Source organism: Trichechus manatus, unplaced genomic scaffold (genome assembly GCF_000243295.1).
Source record: "Trichechus manatus latirostris isolate Lorelei unplaced genomic scaffold, TriManLat1.0 scaffold00005, whole genome shotgun sequence".
Taxonomy (NCBI): domain Eukaryota; kingdom Metazoa; phylum Chordata; class Mammalia; order Sirenia; family Trichechidae; genus Trichechus; species Trichechus manatus.
The window spans coordinates 34349764-34375451 of record NW_004443941.1 but is presented as its reverse complement, the minus strand read 5'-3'; the positions used below and the strand labels follow the sequence as shown (position 1 = coordinate 34375451).

Below are 25688 nucleotides of genomic sequence, written 5' to 3'. Positions count from 1 at the left end.
AGTTAGTTGGTAAATGGTTATATAATCATTATCTTAATTTAGGTAAATGAGGATTCCATTTATATTTATCTTGAACATATATTGGCTAAAATTATTAACCCTGTGCTATGTGGAGTAGAACTTTTGCAAATTAGTTTTTCACAGTTAATAGTTTCTAGTGTTTAAAACAGTTTCCTGAGGATAATCTTAGACGCAGGATGCTCAAATATGGGATGCATTTAGTAGGTATATATCTCAAATTTCATAAAAGAAACTTTAAATACACCAACATAATCATGCTTTAAGCCATGTCGGTCTGTATCTAACCAGCAGCGTAGAATAACTAAACTCCGTTCACTTGCTAAGGTGTACTAGTAGCACACTGCCATCCAGTGTGTTTGAAAATTTCAGTACAGAGGAACCACATTTTAGGAAGAATAGTTTGAAGGACATATGGTTTCTCCATTTTCCATCTATTCTAAAATGTCCCTCAGAGTCATCTCAGGTTACTGAACACCTAAATACCTAGACTGCAAAATAAGTTTGAAATTCTTACTATAAGACTACACTTCAGGCTGTGATTCATATTGTCATTGCCATCTTTGATTCTTCCAGGGAGCTGGTTTGTCTTTATATGCTGTCCTTAAAGATTTTCTTTCTAGAAAATTCTTTCTAGAAAAAAGAGGTATATTATGTTATCTGAAGTTCTCTTTGTTACAGAAAAATGAGAGAAAAGGAACTTTGATATTTTTATATTTGCTTTCAGGTTCTGTCTATTGGTACTTTGTCTTATTGAACTATGTTAAAGATGAAGATTTGGCTGGGTGTAGTACAGCTTGTGCATCTTTGCTTACTGCTGTGTCTAGACAGTTACAGGACAGGCTAACACCAATGGAGGCTTTACTTCAGACAAGGTATTTTGATACATGTAATAACTAATAATGGGCCTTTCTGAGTGTGGTTTCACCATTGAACAAAACTGTTAATTATATGTATATATATTTAAAATACCACTTTTGTTGCAAAAATATATTTAATTTCTACTTTACCTTTTTCCAGATGATCTTAATGTTTTACTTGTCCCTCGTTTCCCTGTAATTACTCCCTTTAATGATTTTGGAAGTCCTGAAGACGATTGTTCAGAGGATGAATTATATTTAAATACTTAAAAGTTGTATTCCTTGCTAATTAAAGAAGCAGTTAACGTGATCAGTTTCTCTGTTGTAACAAATTTATAGACAGAATCATGTAAATTACTTATTTTACTTAACTAGTATTCTTCCATCCACTGGATGATATTTCCAAACTTTAAACACAATGAATTAAGAAATAAGCTAATGTATAATACTAAATAAAGGTCAGATTTGAGTTCTTAACGTCTTCAGTGATTGAAGTCGGCAATACTTGTATTTAAAGCAATGATTTCCTAGTCTTTTTAGATTAGAAATCTTGGTTATGATGAAATTTACTCAAAAAAGCCTTTATACTTCCTAGCTGAGTTGATATAGTGATGGAGAGGAAGAAGAGATGCCTGGTATTTTTTCCTTCCTTCAATCTGCAGATGACACTGTTGGTTTATTAGGTACCAGTTAACTGGAATCACATTTATGGAGTCTCTGGATAGTGTCTTTTGAAGTATAAGTTCATAAGGAACACAGCTGAAACTTGTTGCATTGAATGGGTTAAATCTGGTTAGCTTCTCCCTCTGCCCTGTTAGTCAAACTACTTTTAAAACTAAGTAAACGTATAATTTATTAGTTAGATGGCTGACAGGAAAATTGTTAGGACATTATTTTATTTTTCAGATACGGATTATATAGCTCACCATTTGATCCAGTCCTCTTTGATTTGGAGATGAGTGGCTCTTCTTGTAAAAATGTATACAACAGCAGCATTGGGGTCCAAACAGATGAAATTGATTTATCAGATGTCCTTGCAGGTACTTCTTCTTTTATTAAAGGAATTTCTGAATTTTATATCTTCACCTTTATAGAGTTAATAGATTGTAGGTACTACGTTTTTGTCTTTTAAAGAACTAACATTCTTTACCACTTCCGCTTAACATCTGTGAATTATTAAACAGTTTACCACCCCTCACCCCCACAACACAAATAACAACCAGAACAAAAATAAACTGTAGAAATATTTAAAATGATCTTTGAAAGGGTTGTGAATTTGTTTTTTGTTTTTTTCTTGAATGTCAATATTACCTTCATGCTCATAAGAGACTATTTGAAATTTGAGTTATTTGTTGTAGCCCTTTTAATTTTATTTGGTATGCCTTTGCTGTCTATATAAAGGCAGTGAACATGTTATTGCATATTTCAAAAACATAAAATTAATATATACTTATTGTAATAAGCAAGGATGCAGAAAGAAGAAATAATTGCCTGTATCTACTATCTTTACTCTCCTGAGGTAAGGTTTGTACACACTGTTATATTATCCTTCTACACATTTCTGAAGAATATGCTTTTAGGATTGTATGTGTAATATTTATGTGCAGTGAAACTATTTTTATAACTTTTTCAAATGCTAGAATTAGATGGTATTTATTTTTCCTTAGGCAGAAGAATAAGTTTTACTTCTGATTTTCTTTCATCTAATAGCACTTTCTGCTTAAGTGTTGTTAGCAAACCAAAATGTTAGAAAATTTATTTGCAAACACATAAGGTAATTACCGTATTAAGTGGAAGTAAATTTGGGGACGTTAATCTCATTTTTATTTATTACAAGTTATGAATTGGGAATAAAGCAAAATAGAAAAATCAAATACAGAAATATAAATAAAATGTAAAATGCCCTCAACTCTAATCTCTCCACCCTTGTTTACAGGATGTTGAGCTATTTAGACCTGGTTTCTACATGTATTTATTTAATATTTCTGAGGAAAGAGCTCATACTATCCGTACTGGTCTCTTACTTGCTATTTAATTACTTATGCTGCTTTGGGTATATGTGTCGTCTCCTTTATTTCATGTATTAGGCCTTGATTACCACATGCCTGTCTTACCATCTTCTTTCTTTTATATCTAAGTATAAAAATGGTGTGGGGGCGGTGTCTGACCTCCTCTAACTTTGAGGGGGGTAGGAGAATCAAGAATAATAGCCCAAGGCTGAGTCCTGTGAGGTGAAGGTCAAATATGCCTCCTCTCTCTGTCATCTTTACTAATTGTGACACCAGCTGTCCCTCTCATGGCACTCTCTACTTCTCTTCTGGATTCGATAATTCATTGCCGTGGCCACACAACTCACATACAATTCTCACGATTATGTGGTTTAATAGGTAAGTAACAGGTTACAGTTCAGGTTCAGGAATGCTCAGGATACAGTTCTTCCATCTGGACGGTCTCTTTTCAGCTGTGCCTGCAGACACGCTTCTCTCTGGCCCTAGGCCTCTTCCCTGCTCAGGCAAGTGTTACAAAGCTCTTTTAGCTCTGCTGGTAAGTGCCCCGAGGCACTCTACCTCCACCAGTAAGTCTTGGCCCCAGTGTGTAAATCTCTGAAGGCCCTCAGCTCTAGCTCTGTGGGTCCGCATACCTAGCTCCACCAAGTGCCTGGAGGTCCCCTATTTCACCAACAAGCCTCCTGCCCAAAGGCACTCAGCTTTCTTGTTCCATGGGCTGGGAAGCCCCCTGCGCTGTCTCCTGCTGCCATTTCTCTGCTGCCGTTTCTCACCGTCTTCAGTGTTACAGCTTTCTCTGTCTCTGTCTCCGGGTCCCAGGAGCAGAATTCTCGGTGCAGGGATCTTGGGTCCAGCAGACGTACTCCGCTTCTGGCTGTTCTTCCTTGGTGGTGGCAGGATCCTCCTTCTACTGTGAAATGGCTCTCTTCTAAAGCAAAACTGACCAATCCTCTTGGCGGGCCACAGTTAACCTTATTTCTGCAGTCCCACCCAGTCACTTGGGTGGGAGTTAGAAGACCATGGTGAGAAAGGCCACACAAAAGCAGTCTGTCACACTGCACCAAGTGACACAAGTTAGACCATTGCAGTTTATGACTGGATCTCAGATGAGTGGGAATATCCTTCAACAACCAGTAGGACAGAATGAGATCTCTTAGCGTGAGAGTATAAGGAGAAGACCAAACTCTAAGGCAGTCAAGTTTGCAAGAGCAGCAACACTCGGTAAAGACCCGGAAGGAAGGCCTTAGAAATCATAATGTGTAAATCTCCATATGAATTTCTCATCAGTTTACTCCTAACCATTGGTTTTCCTGCAGCATTCCATTTCTCGTTAATGTCAGTGACACAAGACAGAAATGTGAATGCCGTTCTCAATACCTCTGTCTTTCTCACCACCTGCATTGAGGCTGTCACCAGATCCTGTGTGTTTCTTCATCAGTGTACGTTTCAAATATGCATATTTTCTTACCTGTCATGATCACAGGGTTAGAGGTCAAGCCACAGTCATCTTGTATCTGCACTATAATAATAGCTTTCTAAGTGGTCTCCATGTATGTGTTCTTGCCTCACTACGATATATTCTCTGTATTGCAATGAGTATAATCATTTTTGAATGCAAACCTGATCACTATAACTCTCTCCTTAAAATATTTTTCACATCTTGCTATTATTTTTAAGTCTCATGTCTCTAATATAGCATATAATATCATGTATGATCTGGCTCTCTTTCCCTTGCCACCTAATTTTGTGCCATTGCCCCTGTTAGTCTCTTTTCTCCGGCCCATTGATTCTCAAAGCATGGTCCATAGACCCTTCAGGGCTCTTGAGATCCTTTCAGGGGACTAGGGGTGAGAATTATTTTCATGGTAATAAAAAGATGTTGTTGGCCTTTTTCATTGCATTGACATTTATACTGAAGATGTTCTTCACCGTGCATGTGTAGTAAAAAATACACCAGTTTCATTTACAAATGTCTTTGATGAGGCCGTGAAAATTATTGAGTATGCATCTTTAAAATATTCTGTGTGATGAAATGATAAGTATACATAAAACACTTCTGCATAATGAAGTACAATGATTAGTCACTTGTTTCATAGAACACTGTTTTCTTTTTTCCCATATAAAAATTTATATATACATTGTTAAGTGGCTCTTAATTGCTCTCCCCATACTGTGACAGCACACTCTTCCTTTCCACCCCTGATTCCCCATGTCTATTCAACCAGCTCCTAAACCTTTCTGCCTTCCTATCTCACCTCTGGACAGAAGCTGCCTGTTTAGTCTCTTGTATCTACTTGAGCTAAGAGGCACACTCCTCATGGGTATCACTTTACGTCCCACAGTCCAGTCCAATCCCCGTCTGAAGAGTTGGCCTCGGAAACTGTTTTAGTTCTGGGCTGATAGAGAATCCGGGGTCCATGCTTTCCAGGGTTCCTCCAGTCTCAGTCAGACCATTAAGTCTGGGCTTCTTACTAGAATTTGAGTTCTACATACCACCTTTGTTATGCCAGTTTACCTAGATGTCCCCTGAAAGCATGGTCCCCAGACCCCTACCCATGCTACTCTGTCCCTCAAAGTGTTTGATTGTATTTAGGAAACTTCTTAGCTTTGGTTTAGTCCAGTTGTGCTAATTTCCCCTGTAGTGTGTGCTGTCCTTCCCTTCACCTTAGATAATTCTTATCCACTATTTAGTAAGTAAACAAACCTTACCCTCCCTCCCCACCCTCCTAACCATCAGAGAATGTTTTCTTCTATGTTTAAACCTTTTCTTGAGTTCTTATAATAGTGGTCTTATACAATATTTGTCTTTCTGTGACTGACTAAATTCACTCAGCATAATGACGTCTAGGTTCCTCCATGCTTTAAGATGTTCCACGGCTTCATAGTTGTTCTTTATCCTTGCGTAGTATCCCATTGTGTGGATATACCATAATTTGTTTATCGAGTCGTCCCTTGATGGGCACCTGGGTTGTTTCCATCTTTTTGCTATTGTAAAGAGTGCTGCAATGAACATGTGTAGAACACCATTTTCATTTGAAAGAATGACTGATAGACAAGCTGTGTTTATTCAGAGTTGGTTATTTGGCAGACATTTTCTCAAAAATGAAGGAAAAGAATCTACCACCTCAGGGGAATCAATTGCTAGTATTTGTTGCCAGTACTTAAAGACTTTCCTGATGGGATGTGGTCATATTAGAGAATGTAGATTTCTGATATTGTATAAGGTAGTGTGTCAGTATTGGAAGATCTGTATACAGCCAGTGAACCATCATTTTCCCATCAATGCATGATGGTTCAAAATCATGCCTGGATAAAAGATTCATGAAGAATACAAGATAGACTAAGTGATCCTAATATAATAAAATTTGAGAAGTTCATTGAGCTCATTGTTAAGATTTCAAGTAATACATTACCACTAACCTTTAAGATTATCACTTGTCAAGTTTTTACATACGTAAGGCTTTTCCAGCTACGTATTTGTGTTAACCTGGATTTTTTAAATAATGTATTTCAACCAAAACAACATATTGCAACACATTGAATGCAGATGCAGATAGGAGAATTACAGCTGTCCTCTGATAAGCCAGATTTTAAAGAGATTTGCAAAAGTGTAAAACTTTGCCACTCTTCTCATTAAATTAATTTTTTATATAATTTTTCACAAAAGTATGCTGTTTTCACATCTTATGTGTTTACTGTTAAATGAATTAATAAATACTAAAATTTTTCTAATTTTAGAACTTCTAATATGTTAAATATCAATATATTTTATAGACCCAACATAAAAATGCCCTAGCGTTCTTAATTATATAAAGATATGTAATAGGATCTTAGGTTCAAAAAGTTTGAGAACTGTTTGGCCATATCATGCTTTTTCACGTCTTCAAATGTGCCATACTCCTTCCTACCTCAGATATTTCACTCATGCTTCTTCTGCATGAATTCGCCCCACCCCAGTGGAATACTCATGTATCAGCATGGTTAGATTCCGAAGACCAAGTCTTTATGTGTAAATCAGCATTATGTGAAAATGGAGGATGACCACGTCAGATCACAAAATGGGGGATGACCGCAGCATTATGTAACTGCCAAATCACATCATTCCATCACAACCAAACAACTGAGAATCATGGCCCAGCCAAGTAGACACACAACCCTAACCATCACAGCCAGTGTTATTCTCACCTCGCATTTCGGCATTTGTTCCTGCCAGACGTCTGTCGTTAATGTGCAAAATAGTCGGATAGTAGATTTTTTGCCATTGTTGTAAATTCAAAATGTCAGGTGAAGAGGTAGTCGATAAGTGAGGAATGGGTGGTAAATACATAAAAATCTCTTATTCTTCCCTTAAAGTTCATCACATCATCCTGGAAGCATTTTCTTACACCTTGACTTAGAGCCGATTTCCTATTAGTCCCTTCAGCTTCTCTTAGGTAGAACTTGGCACATTTATTTATTTATTTTTTAAATTTTTATTTCTTTGATGACTAATGATGTTGAGCATCCTTTCATGTGCCTTTTGGTCATCCATGTATCTTCTATTGTGAAGTGACTTGAGATCTTTCACTCATTTTTTTTTCCTTGTACTTTAGATGAAGGTTTATGGAACAAGCTAGGTTCTCATTAAACAGTTAGTGCACATATTGTTTTATGACATTGGTTAACAACCCCACGACATGTCAACACTCTCCCTTCTCAACCTTGGATTCCCTGTTTCCAGCTTTCCTGTCCTCTCCTGCCTTCTAGTCCTTGCCGCTGGGCTTGTGTGCCCCTTTAGTCTCGTTTTGCTTTATGGCCTGTATAATCTTTGCCTGAAGGGTGAACCTCAGGAGTGACGTCATTACTGAGCTAAAAGGATGTCTGGGGGCCATACTCTCAGGGTTTCTCCAGTCTCTGTCAGGCCAGTAAGTCTGATCTTTTTTTTCTGAGTCTGAGTTTTGTTCTACATTTTTCTCCAGCTCTGTCATGGACCTGCTATTGTGATCCCTGTCAGAGCAGTCAGTGGTGGTAGCCAGGCACCATCTAGTTGTACTGGACTCAGTCTGGTGGAGGCCGTGCTAGTTGTTGTCCATTAGTCCTTTGGACTAATCTTACCCTTGTATATTTAGTTTTCTTCATTCTCTCTCGCGAAGGGGTGAGACCAGTGGAATATCTTAGATGGCTGCTGACAGGCTTTAAGACCCCAGATACTACTCATCAAAGTAGAATGTAGAACATTTTCATTGTAAACTATGTTTTGCTAGTTGAGCTGAAGTTCCTGAAACCATGGTCCCCAGAGCCCTCAGTGTAGCAATTTGGTCCCTCAGGGAGTTTGAATGTGTCTATGGAACTTCCATGACCATGGCTTGTACAATTTGTGCTGGCTTCTCCAGTATTGTGTACTGTCTTAACCTTTACCAGAGTTACCACTTACCTATTGTCTATTTAGTGTTTTTCCCTCGCCTCCCCTCCTTCCTAACCATCAAAGATTGTTTCTCTGTGTGTGTAAACCTTTTCATGAGTTTTTATAGTAATGATCTCACACAATATTTGTCTTTTTGTGCTTGACTTGTTTCACTCAGCATAATGCCATCCAGATTCGTCCATGTTGTGAGATGCTTCACAGATTCATCATTGTCCTTTATCATTGCATAATACTCCATTGTGTGTATGTACTATAGTTTGTTATCCATTTATCTGTTGATGGGCATCTAGGTTGTTTCTGTCTTTTTGCTATTGTGAACAATGCTTCAGTGAACGTGGGTGTGCTTATGTCTATTTGTGTGACGGCTCTTATTTCTCTAGGATATATTCCTAGGAGTAGGATTGCTGGATCATATAGTATTTCTGTTATTAGCTTTCTAAGGAAGCGTGCTATATTGTTTTCCAAAATGCTTGTATCATTCTGCATTCCCACTGGCAGTGCATAAGGGTTCTGATCTCCTCACAGCCTCTCCAGCGTTTGTTTTTTTTTCTTTTTTTGATTCGTACCAGTAATGCCAGGGTGAGATGGTATCTCATTGTGGTTTTGATTTGCATTTCTCTCATGGCTAGTGATCGTGGGAGCATTTCTTCATGTGTCTGTTAGCCGCTTTAATGTCTTCTTTGGTGAAGTGTCTGTTCATTTCCTTTGCCCATTTTTTAATTGAATTATTTGTCTTTTTGTTGTAGAGGTGTTGGATTTTCCTTTAGATTTTAGAGATTAGACCTTTGTCAGATTTGTCGAAGCCAAAAATATTTTCGCAGTCTGTAGGTTCTCTTTTTACTCTTCTGGTGAAGTGTTTTGATGAGCATAAGTGTTTAATTTTTAGAAGATTCTAGTTATCCAGCTTATCTTCTGGAGTTGATGTGTTGTTAGTTATGGTTTGTATTTTGTTAATGCCGTGTATTAGGGCCTCTAGCACTGATCCTGTTTTTTCTTTTATGATCTTTATAGTTTTTGGTTTTATATTTAGGTCTTTGATCCATTTTCAGTTAGTTTTTGTGTATGGTGTCAGCTGTGGGTCCTGTTTCATTTTTTTGCAGATAGACATCCAGTTTTGCCGGCACCGTTTGTTAAAAAGACTGTCTTTTGCCTGATTTGATGGACTTTGGGCCCTTGTCAAAGCTCAGGTGAGCGTAGGTGGATGGATTTACATCTGGGTTCTCAGTTCTGTTCCATTGATCAGTGTATCTGTCGTTCTAACAGTACCAGGTTGTTTTGACTACCGTAGCTTTACAGTAGGTTCTGAGGTCAGGTAGTGCAAGTCCTCCTACTTTATTCTTCTTCTTCAGTAGTGATTTACTAATCCAGGGCTTCTTCCCTTTCCATGTAAGCTTAATGATTAGCTTTTTCATCTTTTTTAAAGAATGTTGTTGGTATTTGGATCAGGATTACATTGTATTTTTAAATTGCTTTGGGTAGAATTGTCATTTTCACAATGTTGAGGCTCTGTATCCATGAACATGCTATATTTTTTCCATTTGTGTAGATGTCTTTTGATTTCTTGCAGTAGTGTTTTGTAGTTTTCTTTGTATAGGTGTTTTACATCCCTGGTTAGATTTATTCCTAAGTATTTTATTTCTTAGGGGCTATTATAAATGGTATTGTTTTCCTGATTTCCTTTTCATCTTTCTCTTTATTGGTGTATAGGAATCCAACTGATTTTTGTATGTTTATCTTATATTCTGCTAATCTGCTGAATCTTTCTATTCCAGTAGTTTTCTTGTTGAGTCTTTTGGGTTTTCTATGTATGGTATTGTATCATCCGCAAATAAGGACAGTTTTACTTCTTCGTTACCAATTTGACTGCCCTTTATTTCTTTTTCTTGCCTTATTGCTCTAGCTAGGACTTCTAGCACAATGTTAAATAGGAGGCGTATTTATTTTCTATAGTTCAATTGTGTAATTAGTTGTTTAATGCCTAGTGACCTCTGTGTAACACAGAATATAAATTTCAGGAGGCCTGGCACCTGTTCTTCTACTCTTTTGCTACCAGGTCTTGTATTGAGTGAGCACTCAATATTTATTGAGCACATGCGTCAGTCCCTATACTGGACACCAGTGGGACACTGAAGAACAAGATTATGACAGATTAGTCTTGTAGTTAATAGTTTTTCAGATGTTGAGCACAGTTTTCATATACTCATTGTTTTCCACTTCAGTTTTTGTTTTACTTTTTAAAAAGAATTCTGTTTAGAGTAATGCTAATTCCAGACAATTTATAAGTACTGAGAATAACCCTTTCCCCTGAAACCACATGCACAATCACTGTTAATTCCTTTGTGTTCTTCCCTAGTCTTGTTGCTATGATTTTATTGTTCACATAGTTGTTGCCCTGTTTTTTTTTTACAACTGCATATGCTAACTTAACTGTTTTTATGATTATAAAATATTATTCTTCATTCTAGAAAATTGTTAATATATATGAAATATAAAGAAATATGTATAGATAGCATTTGTTAACGTTTTTAATGCTTTAGTCTCATTTTAGTGCCTTTTAATTTTATATAGTTACCATCATAGAATGTATTCACTGGTTATTGAATATAAAGTTCAGTGTGGTATAAAATTATCACCCATGTTTCTTGTTAATGTAAATAGCCACTAAGTTGCTTTTTTGAAACTCTGGTTCTGTAGCAAGGAAACTAGTATCTTCTGTTTTGTGAATTTTCCTAATAATCTGTCCATTGTTGAGGTACTGTGCAATGGTCATGCATTTATACATGTGCTCTAATTAAAATTTGAAGAGCAGGTATAATTCTCAGTATGACAGTATTTTAAAGATTATCTTCACGTATTATAAAATCTTTTCTTCTGATTTAGGGAATGGAAAGGTCAGTAGTTGCACAGCTGCTGAGGGTAGCTTTACATCTCTCACTGGACTTCTAGAAGTTGAACCCCTACACTTTACTTGTGTGTCAACGAGTGATGGAACCAGAATAGAAAGGGATGATGCAAGTACGTTTACTGGTATATACCTTCTTTTATTATATATGCGATTAAACAATGAACGTAAAGTGGTATATAAATATTTAGTAAATATCAGTTTATAATGTATGTAAATGTCATTGTTATAACATGAGGTATAAAACTATGGGAGAGACATTTTGTGAAAAAAAATGAGAAGTAGTTTTATGTATTTTCTAAGTCAATTCATAGTTGCCTTTTTTCTACCCACCAGAGCACTATCTTAATTTTCTTTGTTTTTGTGTGTTTAAACTTTAAAATGTTCCTTAGTTTTGGAAAGTATCAAACATAACCTAAGTAGAGGAAAGAGTAAGGTGGACTCCGTGATTCCATTACCCAACTTCAACAGTTATTGAGTGATGGCCAGACTTGTTTGTTGTTATTTTTGGCATCAAAATGTTATTTCTTGCATTAAAGTACCTGTATATTTGGTGTATATGAGTGAAGGAGGGAATAATAATTTTTCCAACTAGTTTAAAGCAATTTTGCATATATGAAACACTATTTGATTGTATTGAATATGTGTTGTGGATGTTTTAAATAAGTACTTTCACTTAAAAAATTAAGGTTTTAATCAGGGCTTGGAACTGGTTCTTTCTGGTTTGAAACCCTGCTGAGAATTTCTAACAAGTTCCTTGCTGAGAATTTGCATTTCCACTCCAGATACACTGAATGAGAATCTACATTTTAACTGGATCCCCAGGTGATTCTTATGTATAACTTCCTGGAAACTTGTTAGGAATGCAAAGTCTCATCAGGGAACTTGTTAGAAGTGCAGATTCTCAGCAGGGGTTTGAACCAGTTAGAAGCCTTGGTTTTAATTCTTTATCAGTAGAAACTCATGTTTATTTTTTGTATCTTGTTTTCTGTGTTTTTTCTTCACATATTGGTTCTATCTTGGCATAAATAATTGAAGTTTCTGTACGTAAGAATATTGGTCTGTAGTTTCATATCTGTATTACTGCCACTGATTTGAATATTGTTTTAAACTGATTCTGATGGTGGTGGTTTTGTATAAGTTCATGACTTTTTTTTTCTTGTCAACAGTTTAGCAAAAACAGGCAGTGTGAGGAATTACAAAAAATTTAATCTTGCTGTTAGCTTCAGAATGGCAAGGAATTTTAAAAGGAATTTATTGGTTCTTTATTTTGAGTGTCTTTTTATTCAGAATCATTTTATATTCTCTAATTGTGGAAATAATCACTTAAGTGAAATTCATGGCTTACGTAGTGAAGATTAGAGTTCTCGATCAAAATCTATTATTTCCTTTATATGTAGGTGCTAGAAGCATCAGAATTAATTTGTGTTTTTTCTCTTGGTCTACTTATTATAATCATTTTGTAAAAACTTACATTTATATTGGAGTAGAAACATGCCATGACAGAAAATTGAACTTACAGAAAATTCTTTAGTTAGAAGTCAGATTCTTTCTTAGAATTCTCATGAAACTGCCTAGAACTTTTATTATTATTTTTTAAATCCTAGAGTTTGAATAACTAATGCTTTCAGAAGACATAAAATTAAAAAAATAAAAGATTAAACTTTAAAGAAGGAAGTATTCTTTCACACTCCCCACCCATTTCCCCTCCTGTGTTATAACCAGTTTCTTGTGTTTCCAGGGGAAGTTTATGCATATACAAGCAGTTACCTCTGTATTCCACCTGGCCGCCAACGACCACTGGCAGAGAGATTTTTATTAAATGTTAGATCAGAGTTCCAACTACAAATGTGATTATAAGGTGCTGAAAGATGACTATAGTCTCTGTTTTCTATGCTGAAATATGACTATAGTCTCTCAGTTTTCTATTTTTTTTTTAACATGTTAGGTGTGAAATATAGTACCCATACAAAGTGCAGAAAACAAGTGTACAGCTCAGGAATTTTATCAAAAAACAAAATGTACTTATAACAACCCCTAGTCAAGAAATAACATTTCTGACACCCTAAAAAGTATCCTCATACTGTTTTCCATTTACTGTCTTTTCCCTCACTATTTCCAAAAGATAAACATTCTAACTTTCAGAGTAATCACTTGTTTTTTTGTTTCTATGTTTAACTTCTTAATCATACATTCTTGAACACTGTTGTTGATTAAAAAACCAGTAGTTGTTGAGTTGATTCTGACTCTTTGTGACCCCGTTTATGTCAGAGTAGAACTGTGCTCTGTAGAGTTTCAGTGGCTGATTTTTCAGAAGTAGATCACTAGGCCTTTCTTCCAGGGTGCCTCTGTGTGGACTTAAACCTCCAAACTTTTGATTAGCAGCCAAGTGTATTAATTGTTTGTATAACCTGGGATAAGGTCTGCAGCATATAGGATTGCATGCACATTTTTGGGGGGGCATCTGCCTCCTTCTGGTCAATATTATGATTGTGAACTTTATTGTTTTTTGTGGATAGTTGGTTCTTATTGCTCTTTAGGATTCCATTGCATGAACACAACAAAATTTGTGTATCTACTGTGTGATTTATGTTCTGTTGATAGACATTTTTGTTGTTCCGTTATGGGGCTATTAATGGATACACTTTTCTTTTGGATATGAATGTAAAAGATGATTTGCTGGTTTTAGGGTATCCATATGTTCAACATCAGTAAGTAATGTTAAAGAAATAACATTTCTTAATTTCTTAATTAAGGATTAGTTATCTTTTTGCTATTGATTTATATTTAAAGTAATACTCTTGTTAATCCTGTAAAATTTGTTGGGAATCGTAGAGGGTCAGTTTTTATAAGTATTCCATGAGTGCTTAACAGTAGTCTTGACCCTGTACTTGTTGATGAAGTGTACTCTGTTTATATATCCATTTGGTGAAGTTTGCTAATTGTGTTCTTCAAATTATGTTTTTACTGATCACTTAATCTACTTGTTTTTTTTTTTTTTTTACTTTGAGTGGTATGTTAAAATCTTATCACTATGATTGTGGGTTTGTCTGTTTTGGTCTCATCATTTTTTTTGTTTTTTTAAATTGTGCTTTAAGTGAAGGTTTACAGAGCAATTAGTTTCCCATTCAATAGTTCATACACAAATTGTTCTGTGACATTGGTTGCAGTCCCCGCAATGTGTCAGGACTCTTTCCATTTCCACCCTGAGTTTCCCATTTCCATTCGTCCAGTTTTCCTACCCCTTCCTGCATTGTCATCTTTGCTTTTGGGAATATGTTGTCCTTTTGGTCCCGTGTGGATGATTGTTTTAAGGAGCACTTTCCTCACCTGTGTTATTGCTTATTTATAGGCCTGTCTGTTGTTTGGCTGAAAGGTGAACACTGGGAATGGCTTCAGTTAAGTTAGAAGGGTGTCTAAGGGCTATAGTCTTGGGGATTCTTCCAGTCTCTCTTAGACAGTGAATCTAGTCTTTTTTTATGAATATGAATTTTGTTCTACTTTTTTTAACCCCACTATAACTGGGATCTTGTATTGTGATCCTTGTCAGAGTGGTAGGTAATGGTAGCCGGGCACCATCTAGTTCTTCTGGTCTCAGGCTGGTGGAGGCTTTCTGTGGTCCATTAGTCCTTTGGATTAATTATTTCCTTGAGTCTTTGGTTTTCTTCACTCTTCTTTGCTCTGGACAGAAATGGACCAATAGCTGCATCCTAGATGGCCACTTGCTTTTAAGATGCTAGACACTGCTCACCAAAGTAGGTATAGAATGTTACCTTTATGAACTATCGTATGCCAATTGACCTAGATGTTCTCTGAGACTATGGTCCTCAGCGTTCAAGCCCTGTAACTCAGTCCTGTGAGGTTTTAGTTATGTCTAGGCTGTTTCATGACTCTGCCCCCTATGTCCTCTATTATATGTATGAATATACATATAGCACATACAGATATGTATGTAGAAATAGCCACAGCCCAACCTGTATATGTACATGGATATACTCCTGTTACACCCTCCCACACCTATTTAGCGTACATATCCACCTGTGTATCCACTCATAAATTATTGTTTATTGCAGCTGTTTCAAGATTGTATGTGTTACAGTATTTACCTTCATTGCTTTTTATTCTTGTATACCTCTCAGTGAAATCCCTTGCCTTGATTATGTTATGCTGACTTCCCCCGTATTATGTACTTCCTTTCCCTTCACCAGTATTAACATGTGTCTTCTATCTGTTTGGTAATTTTCCCTTCCTCACCCTCCCATCCCTGGTAACCATCAAAGAATGTTTTTTTCCCCCTGTAGGTAAACCTTCTGTTGTTACGTTATAATAGTGGTCTCATGTAATAGTTGTCCATTTGTGTTTGACTTATTTCACTCAGCATAATGTCCTCCAGATTTATCGATGTTGAGATGTTCCTTGATTTCCTCATTGTTCCTTATTGTAGCCTAGTAGTCCATTGTTATCCAGAGTTTATTTATCCATTCATCTATTGATGGTCACTTAGATTGTTTCCATATTTTTGCTTTTATGAATAATGCTGAAGTGAACATGGGTGTGCATATGCCTGTTTTTGTCATGGCTCTTATTTCTCTGGGATATATACCTGGGAGTGCTAGATCATATGATATTTCTATTTGTAGCTTTTTAAGGTTACGCCGTTCCGTTTTCCATAGTGGTTGTACCATTTTGTATTTCCACAAGTAGTGTATAAGAGTCTCAGCCTCCTCTCAACCTTTCCAGCGTTTGTTGTTTTGATCAGTGCCGTTTTTTCTGGGGTAAGATGGTATCTCATTGTAGTTTTATTTGCGTCTCTAATGGCTAATGGTCGCAAGCATCTCTTCATGTCTTTGTTAGCCATCTTCTTTCGTGAAGTGTCTGTTTATGTCCTTTGCCCATTTTTTTATTGGATTATCTTTTTGTTGTTGAGGTGTTGAAGTCTTTTAAATAAATTTTAGAGATTAGACCGTTGTTGGATATGTTGTAGCTAAAGATTTTTCCCCAGTCTGTAGATTCTCTTTACTCTTTTGGTGAAGGCTTTTGATAAGTGTCTCAGTTATCTAGTGCTGCTGTAACAGAAATACCACAAGTAGATGGCTTTAACAAACAGTTTATTTTCTTACAGTCGAGTAGGCTAGAAGTCTATGTTCAGGGTGCAACTAAGGGTTTCTCTCTTTGTTGGCTCTGGAGGAAGTTCCTTGTCATCAGTCTTTCCCTGGTCTAGGAGCTTTTCTGCACAGGGACCACAGGTCGAAAGGACGCGCACTCCTGCTCTTCTTTCTTGGTGGTATGAGGTCCCCATGTCTTTCTGCTTGCTTCGTTTGTATCTCAAAAGAGATTGACTTAAGACATAGTCTAATCTTGTAGAGTGAGTCCTGCCTCATTAACATAACTGCCGCTAATCCCACCTCATTAACATCACAAACTGTTGCCTCCAAGTCCATTCCGACTCATAGCGACCCTATAGGACAGAGTAGAGCTGCCCCATAAGGTTTCCGAGGAGTGGCTGTTGTATTCAAACTGCCGACCTTTTGGTAGACCTTTTGGTTAGCAGCTGAACGTTTAACCGCTGTGCCTCCAGGGTTCCCACTAACATCATAGAGGTAGGATTTACAACACATAGGAAAATCACTCAGATGACAAAATGGTGGACAATCACACAATACTGGGAATAATGGACTAGTGAACTTGACACATTTTGGGGGGAGGTACACAATTCAATCCATAACAATGAGCGTAAGTATTTAATTTTTAGGAGATCCCAGTTATATAGTTTATCTTTCGCTGTTTGTGAATTTTTAGTTATGTTTGATATTCTGTTTATGCTATATATTAGATCCTCTAGTGTTGTTCCTATTTTTTCTTCATGACCTTTATAGTTTTTAAGTTTTACATTTAGGTCTTTGATCCTTTTTGAGTTAGTTTTTGTGTATGGTGTGAGGTTCACTTTTCTGCAAATGGATATCCACTTTTGCCAGCACCATTTGATAAAGGTACTATCTCTTCCCCACTTCATGAACTTTGACCCTTTATTGAAGATCAGCTGTCCATAGGTGTATGGATTTACTTCTGGGATCTCAGTTCTGTTCTGTTGTCATCATTTTCTTTTTAAATACATTTTTGAGGCTAGCCTACAAATTTAGAATGGTTTATCTTTCTTGGGAGTTTAACCTTTCATCATTATCTCTTAATCTCTAAGGCTGCTATTTCTCCTAAGATCTACTTTGTTTGATATTTATATTGGTAGGGTCAGCTTGCTTTTGTTTTTTATTTGTATATATATTTTTCCATCTTTTTATTATCGACTTTTTGATGTTTCCTTATTTTTTAATAGGTATGTTTCATAACCTTACTGTTTTTCATCATATATCACAGTATTTAACTTATAAATAAATGATTTACTTTGTCAGTTGCAGTTTTGAAATGAGGTTGATGAATAACACATTGCAGGTTTTTTCCCTTTTAAAATAAAAGGCAAATAGCCTCCTGGTCAGCATTTTATTTTTTAAAATATTTTATTTTTTATTGTTGTCGACAGTATACACAGCAGAACATAACACCAGTTCAAGTTTCTATGTGTTCATTTCAGTGACACTGATTACATTCTTCAAGTTGTGCAACCATAATCACCCTCCTTTTCTGCATTGTTCCTCCCCTATGAGCTGTCCCGTAGAAGAAGCCCTATCTCATCTTTTGAATTGCCGTTTTCAGTTTGATCCCATATAAAATAAAAACCCGAACTCATTGTCATCAAGTTAATTCTGACTCATTGTGGCCCTATAGGACAAAGTAGAACTGCCCCAATAGGATTTTGAAGGAGTGGCTGGTGAATTTGAACTGCCAACATTTTGTTTGCTGTAGCTCTTAACCATGGCACCACCAGGGCATATAGATTAATCTTTAAAGAGCATAATGCTCAGTAGTTATTTTTCATTCCAGTCCAATACTTTGTCTTTTAATTGGAGCATTTAGTTTATTCACATTTTATGTAATCATTAATATGTTTGTGTTTAAATCTACCATGGTTTTTGTGTATAGTGTTAAATTTCTTTTTGTCTTGCCTGTTAGATGTTTGTTTTTCTCCTTTATTACTTTTTTAAAAATTTATATTTTTTAATGGTATATTTTTCTATTATATTTTTTACTATTCTTTTAGTAATTAGCTTAGAAATCACAGTGTACACCCATAACATCCAGAAATCTAATTGTTATTTTTACCATACAGTACAAATACTTTGAATATTATTTATCACCCTCACAATTTACATGTCATCAGTTTTTTTAATATAGTAATCCTATGTATATTCTAATCCCTATATTATTCTTATAGTTTTTTATAGTCAACATTCATTTGTATTTACCTCATAATTCTCTTTTCATTGTCTTTTTTCCTTTCGTTGCCTTTGAGCTTTTAGCTGTGATTTTCCTTATGTCTTAAAAAAAATACCCTTTAAGATATACTTTTGTTCTTGTCTACTGGTGATTAATTCAGTTACTTTTTTGGAAAAATTTCAGGGTTTTTTTTTTTTTTTTTTTTTTTTTTTGAGTAAGTGAATGAATAGACCACATTGCCATCTTCCATGTTCCAATGTAATTAGTATTTTTTGCACATTTCTTTTATCTTTTCCTTTTTTCTTTTTCTTTGTTGAAGTTTTTAAAATAAATTGCAGATATTATATTATTTTTACCTTTACATTCTTAAGTATATATGCTAAACAATATTGATATTTGATAACTGATGCCTTTCTTATCATAATCAACTTTATTAACGGTTCTGTTATCATTTACTTTTAAATACCTAATTTAAATTTATTTGAGTATCACAAAAATAAAATTTCACATTTGGCTTATTTGGATCGAGGTATATTTTCACATGTTATAGCATTCTAAGTTAGCAGTTATTTCTGCTGGTGATTTATAGATAATCTTTTCTTGTTTTCTACCTTCCATTGTTTTTGTTTAAAATTCAGATGTCAGATTTTTTATTTCTGTCACTTCTGACGCTGTTTTTGAGATTTTCTCTTGATTTTGTTTTTCAGCGGTGTTCCTACATGCAATTTCCTTTGTATTCATCCTATTTGGGATGCATAGGACTTCTTGAATCTTTGACTTGCTATCAGTTTTAGAAAGATACCAGTCATTAACTCTTCTCCTGATACTACTTATGGCTTATTTTCGATCTTCTCTCTTTTAGGGTCATGTATGTTATACCATGGAGCCCTGGTGGCTCAGTGGTTAAGAGCTATGGTGAGCTACAGCTGCTAACCAAAAGGTTAGCTGTTCAAATCCACCAGCTGCTCCTTGGAAACCCTATGAGGCAATTCTGCCCTATCCTGTAGGGTCTCTATGAGTTGGAATTGACTTGACAGGAACGGGTTTTTTTATGTTATACCATATCACTATAAGTCATATCATTTTTAACGTTTTATCTCTCCTTTATTATGAATTTTTTCTTCTTATCCATCTTAGTAAGTTTTTCATTCTTCTGCTATCTTGTTATTTATGGGAGAAAACCACCCTTTCCCCCACTTGACTGCAGTGTTCCTTGTGTTATAAATCATGAATCTGCTATATACGTGGTGTATTTCTGTTTCATTGGTCAGTTTGTCTAGCCTTATGCCAATATCCCATTGTCTTAATTACTGTGTAAGTCTTAAATCTGATGCTATAAACCCACCAACTTTTCTTTTCAGGTAGATTTTTTTTTTAAATTGAGGTATGTTCACAATGTTGTAAAACCATCATCACTATTTAGTTCTAGAATATTTCCATCACCCAAAAAACAAACTCTGTACCCATTAGCATTTACTCTAGCTCCCTTTCCCCTCACCATCCCCTTGCAACCAGTAATCTGTTTATCTCTATGATTTGCCTACTCTGGGTATTTTAAATAAATAGAATAATACAATATGTAGTCTTTTGTGTCAGGCTTCTTTCACTTAGTATAATGTTTTCAAAATTAATCCATATAGCATGTATGAGTTTTGTGTTTCGTTTTATGGCCAAACAATAATCCGTTGCATACATGTATCACATTTTTTGTATTCAATCAGTTGATGGACATTTGTGTTTTCACTTTTTGTCTGTTATAAATAATGATGCTCTAAATGTTTCTGCACAAGCTTTTGTGTGGATTTATGTTTGTTTTCAGTTCTCTTAGTTGTATCTTGGAGTAGAATCCACTGGCTTTCTTTTTCTTTAAGATTGTCTTGGATATTCTGAGTCTTTTTAACGTCCATTTAAATATTAGAATCAATTTGTCAGTTTCTGCTAAAAAAAGCTGTTCTTTTTATTCGGGATTTGAAAATAAATTAGTTTGGGAGAACTGACATCTCAATTATATTGAGCCTTTCAATCCATTAATGTGGTGCATTCCTTAGTCCTTTTAGGTGTCTCATTTCTCTTGGCGATGCTTTGTAGTTTTCACAGTAGAAGTCTTGCACATCTTTGTTAGATTTATGCTTAGATATTTGATTTTTTTAATGCTATTATAAGTGATATTGTTCTTAATTTTATTTTCTCTGCTTTTGTTGCTAGTTTATAGAAAGATGATTGATTTCTACATATTAATCTTGAATCCAGTGACATTATTATATTAACTTACTAATCTCATAGTTTGTTGATTCTTAGGAATTTTTTAATATATGCATTCATGCCATCTGTGAATAGAGTTACACTTTTTTCCCCAAATGTTTATATTTTTTAATTTCTTTTTCTTATTCTATTGTGTTGTGTCTGACTTTCTGTATGATGTTGAATAGAAATGGTGATAATAATCATCTTTGTTTTGTTCTCAACTTTATAATCTTCATATCTAGAGTTTTTGAGGTCTTAGCATTAAAGTAGAAAAGACTGTTGAAAACTCAGATTATCTAAAAGATACTCTATTTAGTTTGTAGTAGCATGTTGACTTTTTCTCCTCGTTCATGTTTTTTTGTGTGTGTGTATTTGTAGTGATTTACTTAGTTTTCCCATAAATATTGTCATGGCATTAGGTTCTAGACTTAGCCCAGCAGGCAAAAATTGTGCGTAATTAATATTGAAATCACTTAAATTATCTGAAAAGTACAAGTTTACTATAAAAACTTCAGTAAGTCCAATAATTTTCCCTGTAGAATTAGAATTGACAGCTGTTATACTAGATGTGAAGTACAGATGTATTTCATTTTGAAACCAAGAATGTTAATATGAGATATGATTGCTCTTTTTTTGCTCAAGCTTTGATAATTAAATTCGTGTCAGTTAAATAAGATGTGATATTGTCATATAATGAGAGGTGACTTTTTTTTTTTTTAAAGATGGGGAAATTTTTAATTATAAGAGGTCATACACAGGTATTGTAATACTTTAGTAGAATTTGATGCAATACAACCCTTGTGAGATATTAAAATACAAGCTGGGCAATCAGATTGCCACCTGTGTTTGAATCCTTTTTCCACTATTTATGAACAAATTGCTTCACTTTCCTCAGCTTTGGTTTCATTATTTGTTAAATGGGGTAATAATAGCACCTGCTTATGTGCCAATTTAAAGATTCAATTAGTTGATATAAGTTCCATTCTTGAGCAGATTGCCTCGCAGTGGCTTTGGCTTCACATAGCCCTTCCTTAATCAACTAAAAATGAGAATCATAATATCTGCCTCTTAGGGTTGTTCATGTTTGATGTAGTGATTCATTAAAACAGTGTTACTTGGTAATGTACACTAAATATTTTCTGTTATCCTAGTAGTAATCGTTCTCCCATATACTTTCTTTTACAGACCTGTTATAATATAAATGTTAATGCCTATATTAGACTTAGCCCCTACCTCTTGCTTTGTACTGACACGTTTGATTAAGTTGTGAAATTAAGTTTTTATTCCAGCTTTTTACGTAATACTTTCCACAAATATTGATAAACATTTAATGGAAAAAGAATTCTTTTATGGTAGATTCGAACTGCTAACCATTTGGTTAGCAGCCGAACACTTAACCACTTTGCCACCAGGGCTCCTTATAATGTTTATTTGAATAACATTGAAAAGGAAAGTCAAAGAGAGTCCTTAACTTGTAGGATTTCATAGAGCCATTAATGATGATAATAATGTTTATGGTGTATGATAAGCAGTATTTGCTAGATTTATTTGATTGTGCATGAGACATGGTTCTTTTCATATTAGTGTTCTATGCTGCATATGCTGGGAAACACTGCCTTGCATATACTGCCTTACATATACAGGCCTTACATAGTCTGTGCTTTAAAAGGAGGAAATAAGTGTCTTCTTTCTTTTGTAATGATGTTCTTATCATTGAAGGTTTTTTAAGTTTTTTAGGGGAAGGTGGGATGGTGTGTTATTGCTATAAGAAGACTTATTAAAGGAAATTTCAGTTTATTTCTTATTGTCATTGTATAATAAGATTATTCATATTTTGAATTATATTTTAGTAAAATTAAATGATATTACTTCTGTAAATACCGTATTTTTACTCAAATAACACATGACCTGCCAAGCACCGCCATGCCAGTCCTCTTCCACATATTCCTGTAAAAAAATTAGCATAGCTCATTTATGAAAATATCTCATGCAGGGAGGCTGCAGCTGGCAAACAAACGCAGAAGGCATGCGTTATTTGCATAAATATGTTATATGTAAAGTCAAAACTATACTGACTCTAATTTTTCTTTGATTTAGAAATCATTTGTAGATCTCTTAGAATGTGAATACTATTATTATCAATATTCTTTTACTAGTAAGATTTCTGTATTTTATCCCAGATTCCTATCTTTTGAAATGAAACTATAGTTTTAGTGGCAAAATAATGTACTTTAAATATGTTTCTGCATGAACCTTTTCTTCATCCTATCTTTTTCTTTCCTTGTCTTATGCCAGTGAGTTCCTTCGGGGTTACTCCTGCAGTAGGTGGACTATCATCTGGGACAGTTGGGGAAGCTTCGACAGCCCTGAGTTCAGCAGCCCAGGTAGCTTTGCAGTCTCTCTCTCATGCAATGGCTTCAGCCGAGCAACAGCTACAGGTGCTGCAAGAGAAACAGCAGCAGCTTTTGAAGCTTCAGCAACAGGTTGGAGACTATTTGGCTCTTTGTTCATGCTGTCTCTAAACTTCAAAAGCTGAAAAAGTACTGTAAAAATGACCATTATTTTCATAAAGGAAAATAGGGTAACCAATGTGAACTAATCATTTTCAACAAAAAATGAGGTAAAGTCTTTGTGATATATTTAAACTTGTTAAAATTATATAAATGCATTTTATGAGATACATACTTGAGGGAATATAATTGACACTTTTTGTCATATCTTGAAGGAAAATCCATTCCTACTCTGCTTATATGCTCGATCAAACATTAAACAAACTGTTTTCATCAGAGTGTACAACTTAAAACAACAGTTTAAAGGTCAATTAAATTAATGCAACTTAAAATTTAGTGGTAATGATAGATGTTTTAGAGATTTCTTTGTGGTCTAAATTCAACCTATGGCAATTCCAGGTGGTAAATTTTATGGGTTTAGTCAACATGAGATCCACTACCTCTTAGTATTTTGTTTTGAGCAGCACTTTGTTTCCTTATTTACATTTAAAAGTTCTGCCTCCTTATCACCTGTGGTTTGAAGAGTCCTAGTTCTCAACCGTTCGGGAAGTTTTATATTAATTGTTCAATGAAGTATATATAGCAAGCATCCCTGGTGCTGCAGTGGTTAAGAACTCTGCTGCTAACCAAAAGGTCGGCAGTTCCAATGCACCAGCCACTCCTTGGAAACCCTATGGGGCAGTTCTACTCCGTACTTTATGGTTGCTATGAGTTGGAATCAACTCGACGGCAATGGGTTATATATGCAAAGAAATGCTCCACTGATGTTGAATCCAATTTGATTTAATTTCATCCTTATTTAATGAGGATGCAGTAAACCATGATTATCTTCGTAATGTATATCGGCGTAGTATGCCCCATTACTTAGGTAGGTGGGATTAGTCTATATTTGTTGCTTTTACCTCTTTTACAGAAAGCAAAGCTGGAAGCCAAGTTACACCAGACAACAGCTGCAGCAGCGGCAGCAGCATCAGCAGTAGCTCCTGTTCACAGCTCTGTACCTTCCAACCCAGTGGCAGCGCCTGGATTCTTCATTCATCCATCCGATGTTATTCCACCAACTCCGAAAACAACACCACTTTTCATGACTCCCCCACTCACCCCACCCAATGAAGCAGTATCTGTTGTGATTAATGCAGAACTTGCACAGCTTTTCCCAGGCTCAGTCATTGATCCTCCAGCAGTCAGCCTTGCTGCACAAAACAGAAACTCCAACAAGTCCAGAATGGTAAATTCTTGTGTTTTAAACAGGTGTTGACTTAGACATTTAAAACTATTTTGAAATATTCTCTAACTTTAGAACACAAAATTTCATTTTACAAACTTGTTATAGCAAATTAAATTATTGTATAAAATTTTATAGAAATGTAACTTGTTAATTTGATATTATAGTTAGTTTTTATACATGGAGAGTAGTATCAATATAGAGTTATACTCTTATTCTTTTCTAGAATTCACTTGGTTCTGGTCTAGCCCTTGCGATTTCTCATGCTTCACATTTTCTTCAACCTCCACCTCACCAGTCCATTATTATAGAGCGAATGCATTCAGGTAATCTTTGATTTTCTCAAAATATTTTTCTTGTTTAGTCTTTTAAGACTTAATATCTTGCAGTTTGATTTCTTCTTTGCAAATTAATTGCTTCTGCTCTTGGGTAAGTACATTTTATCAAGAATAAACACTACATAGGAGTGACTCAAACGCTGTCTTCTCACCAAGTTGAAGGGAAGAGTGCCTCTGAGTAGGTTCACTAATTCTTTCCAAACAGTTGATTTGATCTGAACCTGCATCTTGCATGTCAAAATATGATTGACATAAATATCTGCCTCCATTGCAGCTGTTCAGTTCTCATTACATTCATGGGTAGATTGACCAGTAAGAAAGGTATGAACTGGCTTACAGTAAGCAAGGTACGCCAGGACACAGGTTGAATTGTGTTTTCTTACTTATCTGTAGTGCACAATTTCACAGGGGTTTGTAGTGAAAAACAGGTGAAATAGTGCACTACAGACGAGTAAGTAAGCCCTTGCATACCTTGCTTGTTTGATAATCCGTCCCTGATTACATTAGAAGGTACACTCAAGGAAGTATTCTCAAGATTAACATTCTAGTAGTGGAATGATTTCCGGACAATAGCCGACAGAATTACTGCATATTATAATAACTTTGACTAAGATTAATAACCATTAATGGTATCTGGATAGTATAAATTTTATCTAAGATTGTACTGTGCTTATATGCCAGAGACCTGTGATTGAGATAGGTAATTTCAATGATAGCACCTTTACTAATAAACTATGTTGTTATTGTTAGCGGCCATCAAGTTGGCCCCTGACTCATGGTGTCCCCCACAACGGGATTGAACAGCTTTGATTCATTGGGTTTTCATTGGCTCTTTTTTTTTTTTTTTTTTTT

The 25688-nt window shown here is 35.3% G+C and overlaps 1 protein-coding gene across 17 annotated transcripts in view; it reads left to right on the top strand.

Moving 5' to 3' along the window:
* The window catches only part of BIRC6 (baculoviral IAP repeat containing 6), a 364754-nt gene that overhangs the window by 127562 nt on the left and 211504 nt on the right, over window positions 1–25688 (top strand). For 13 of the 17 annotated variants that reach the window (XR_002824888.1, XM_023736211.1, XM_023736223.1 and 10 more), the window contains 6 exons: window positions 746–893; window positions 1785–1918; window positions 11169–11315; window positions 23059–23246; window positions 24187–24501; window positions 24725–24824. Coding sequence is in view for 16 of the 17 variants with exons in the window: in XM_023736211.1 (XP_023591979.1) it covers window positions 746–893; window positions 1785–1918; window positions 11169–11315; window positions 23059–23246; window positions 24187–24501; window positions 24725–24824 (1032 nt within the window). In the remaining variant the exon portion in view is untranslated. The remainder of the gene's footprint in view (window positions 1–745; window positions 894–1784; window positions 1919–11168; window positions 11316–23058; window positions 23247–24186; window positions 24502–24724; window positions 24825–25688) is intronic. The other 4 variants (XM_004369572.1, XM_023736194.1, XM_023736209.1 and 1 more) reach the window with 3 other exon arrangements.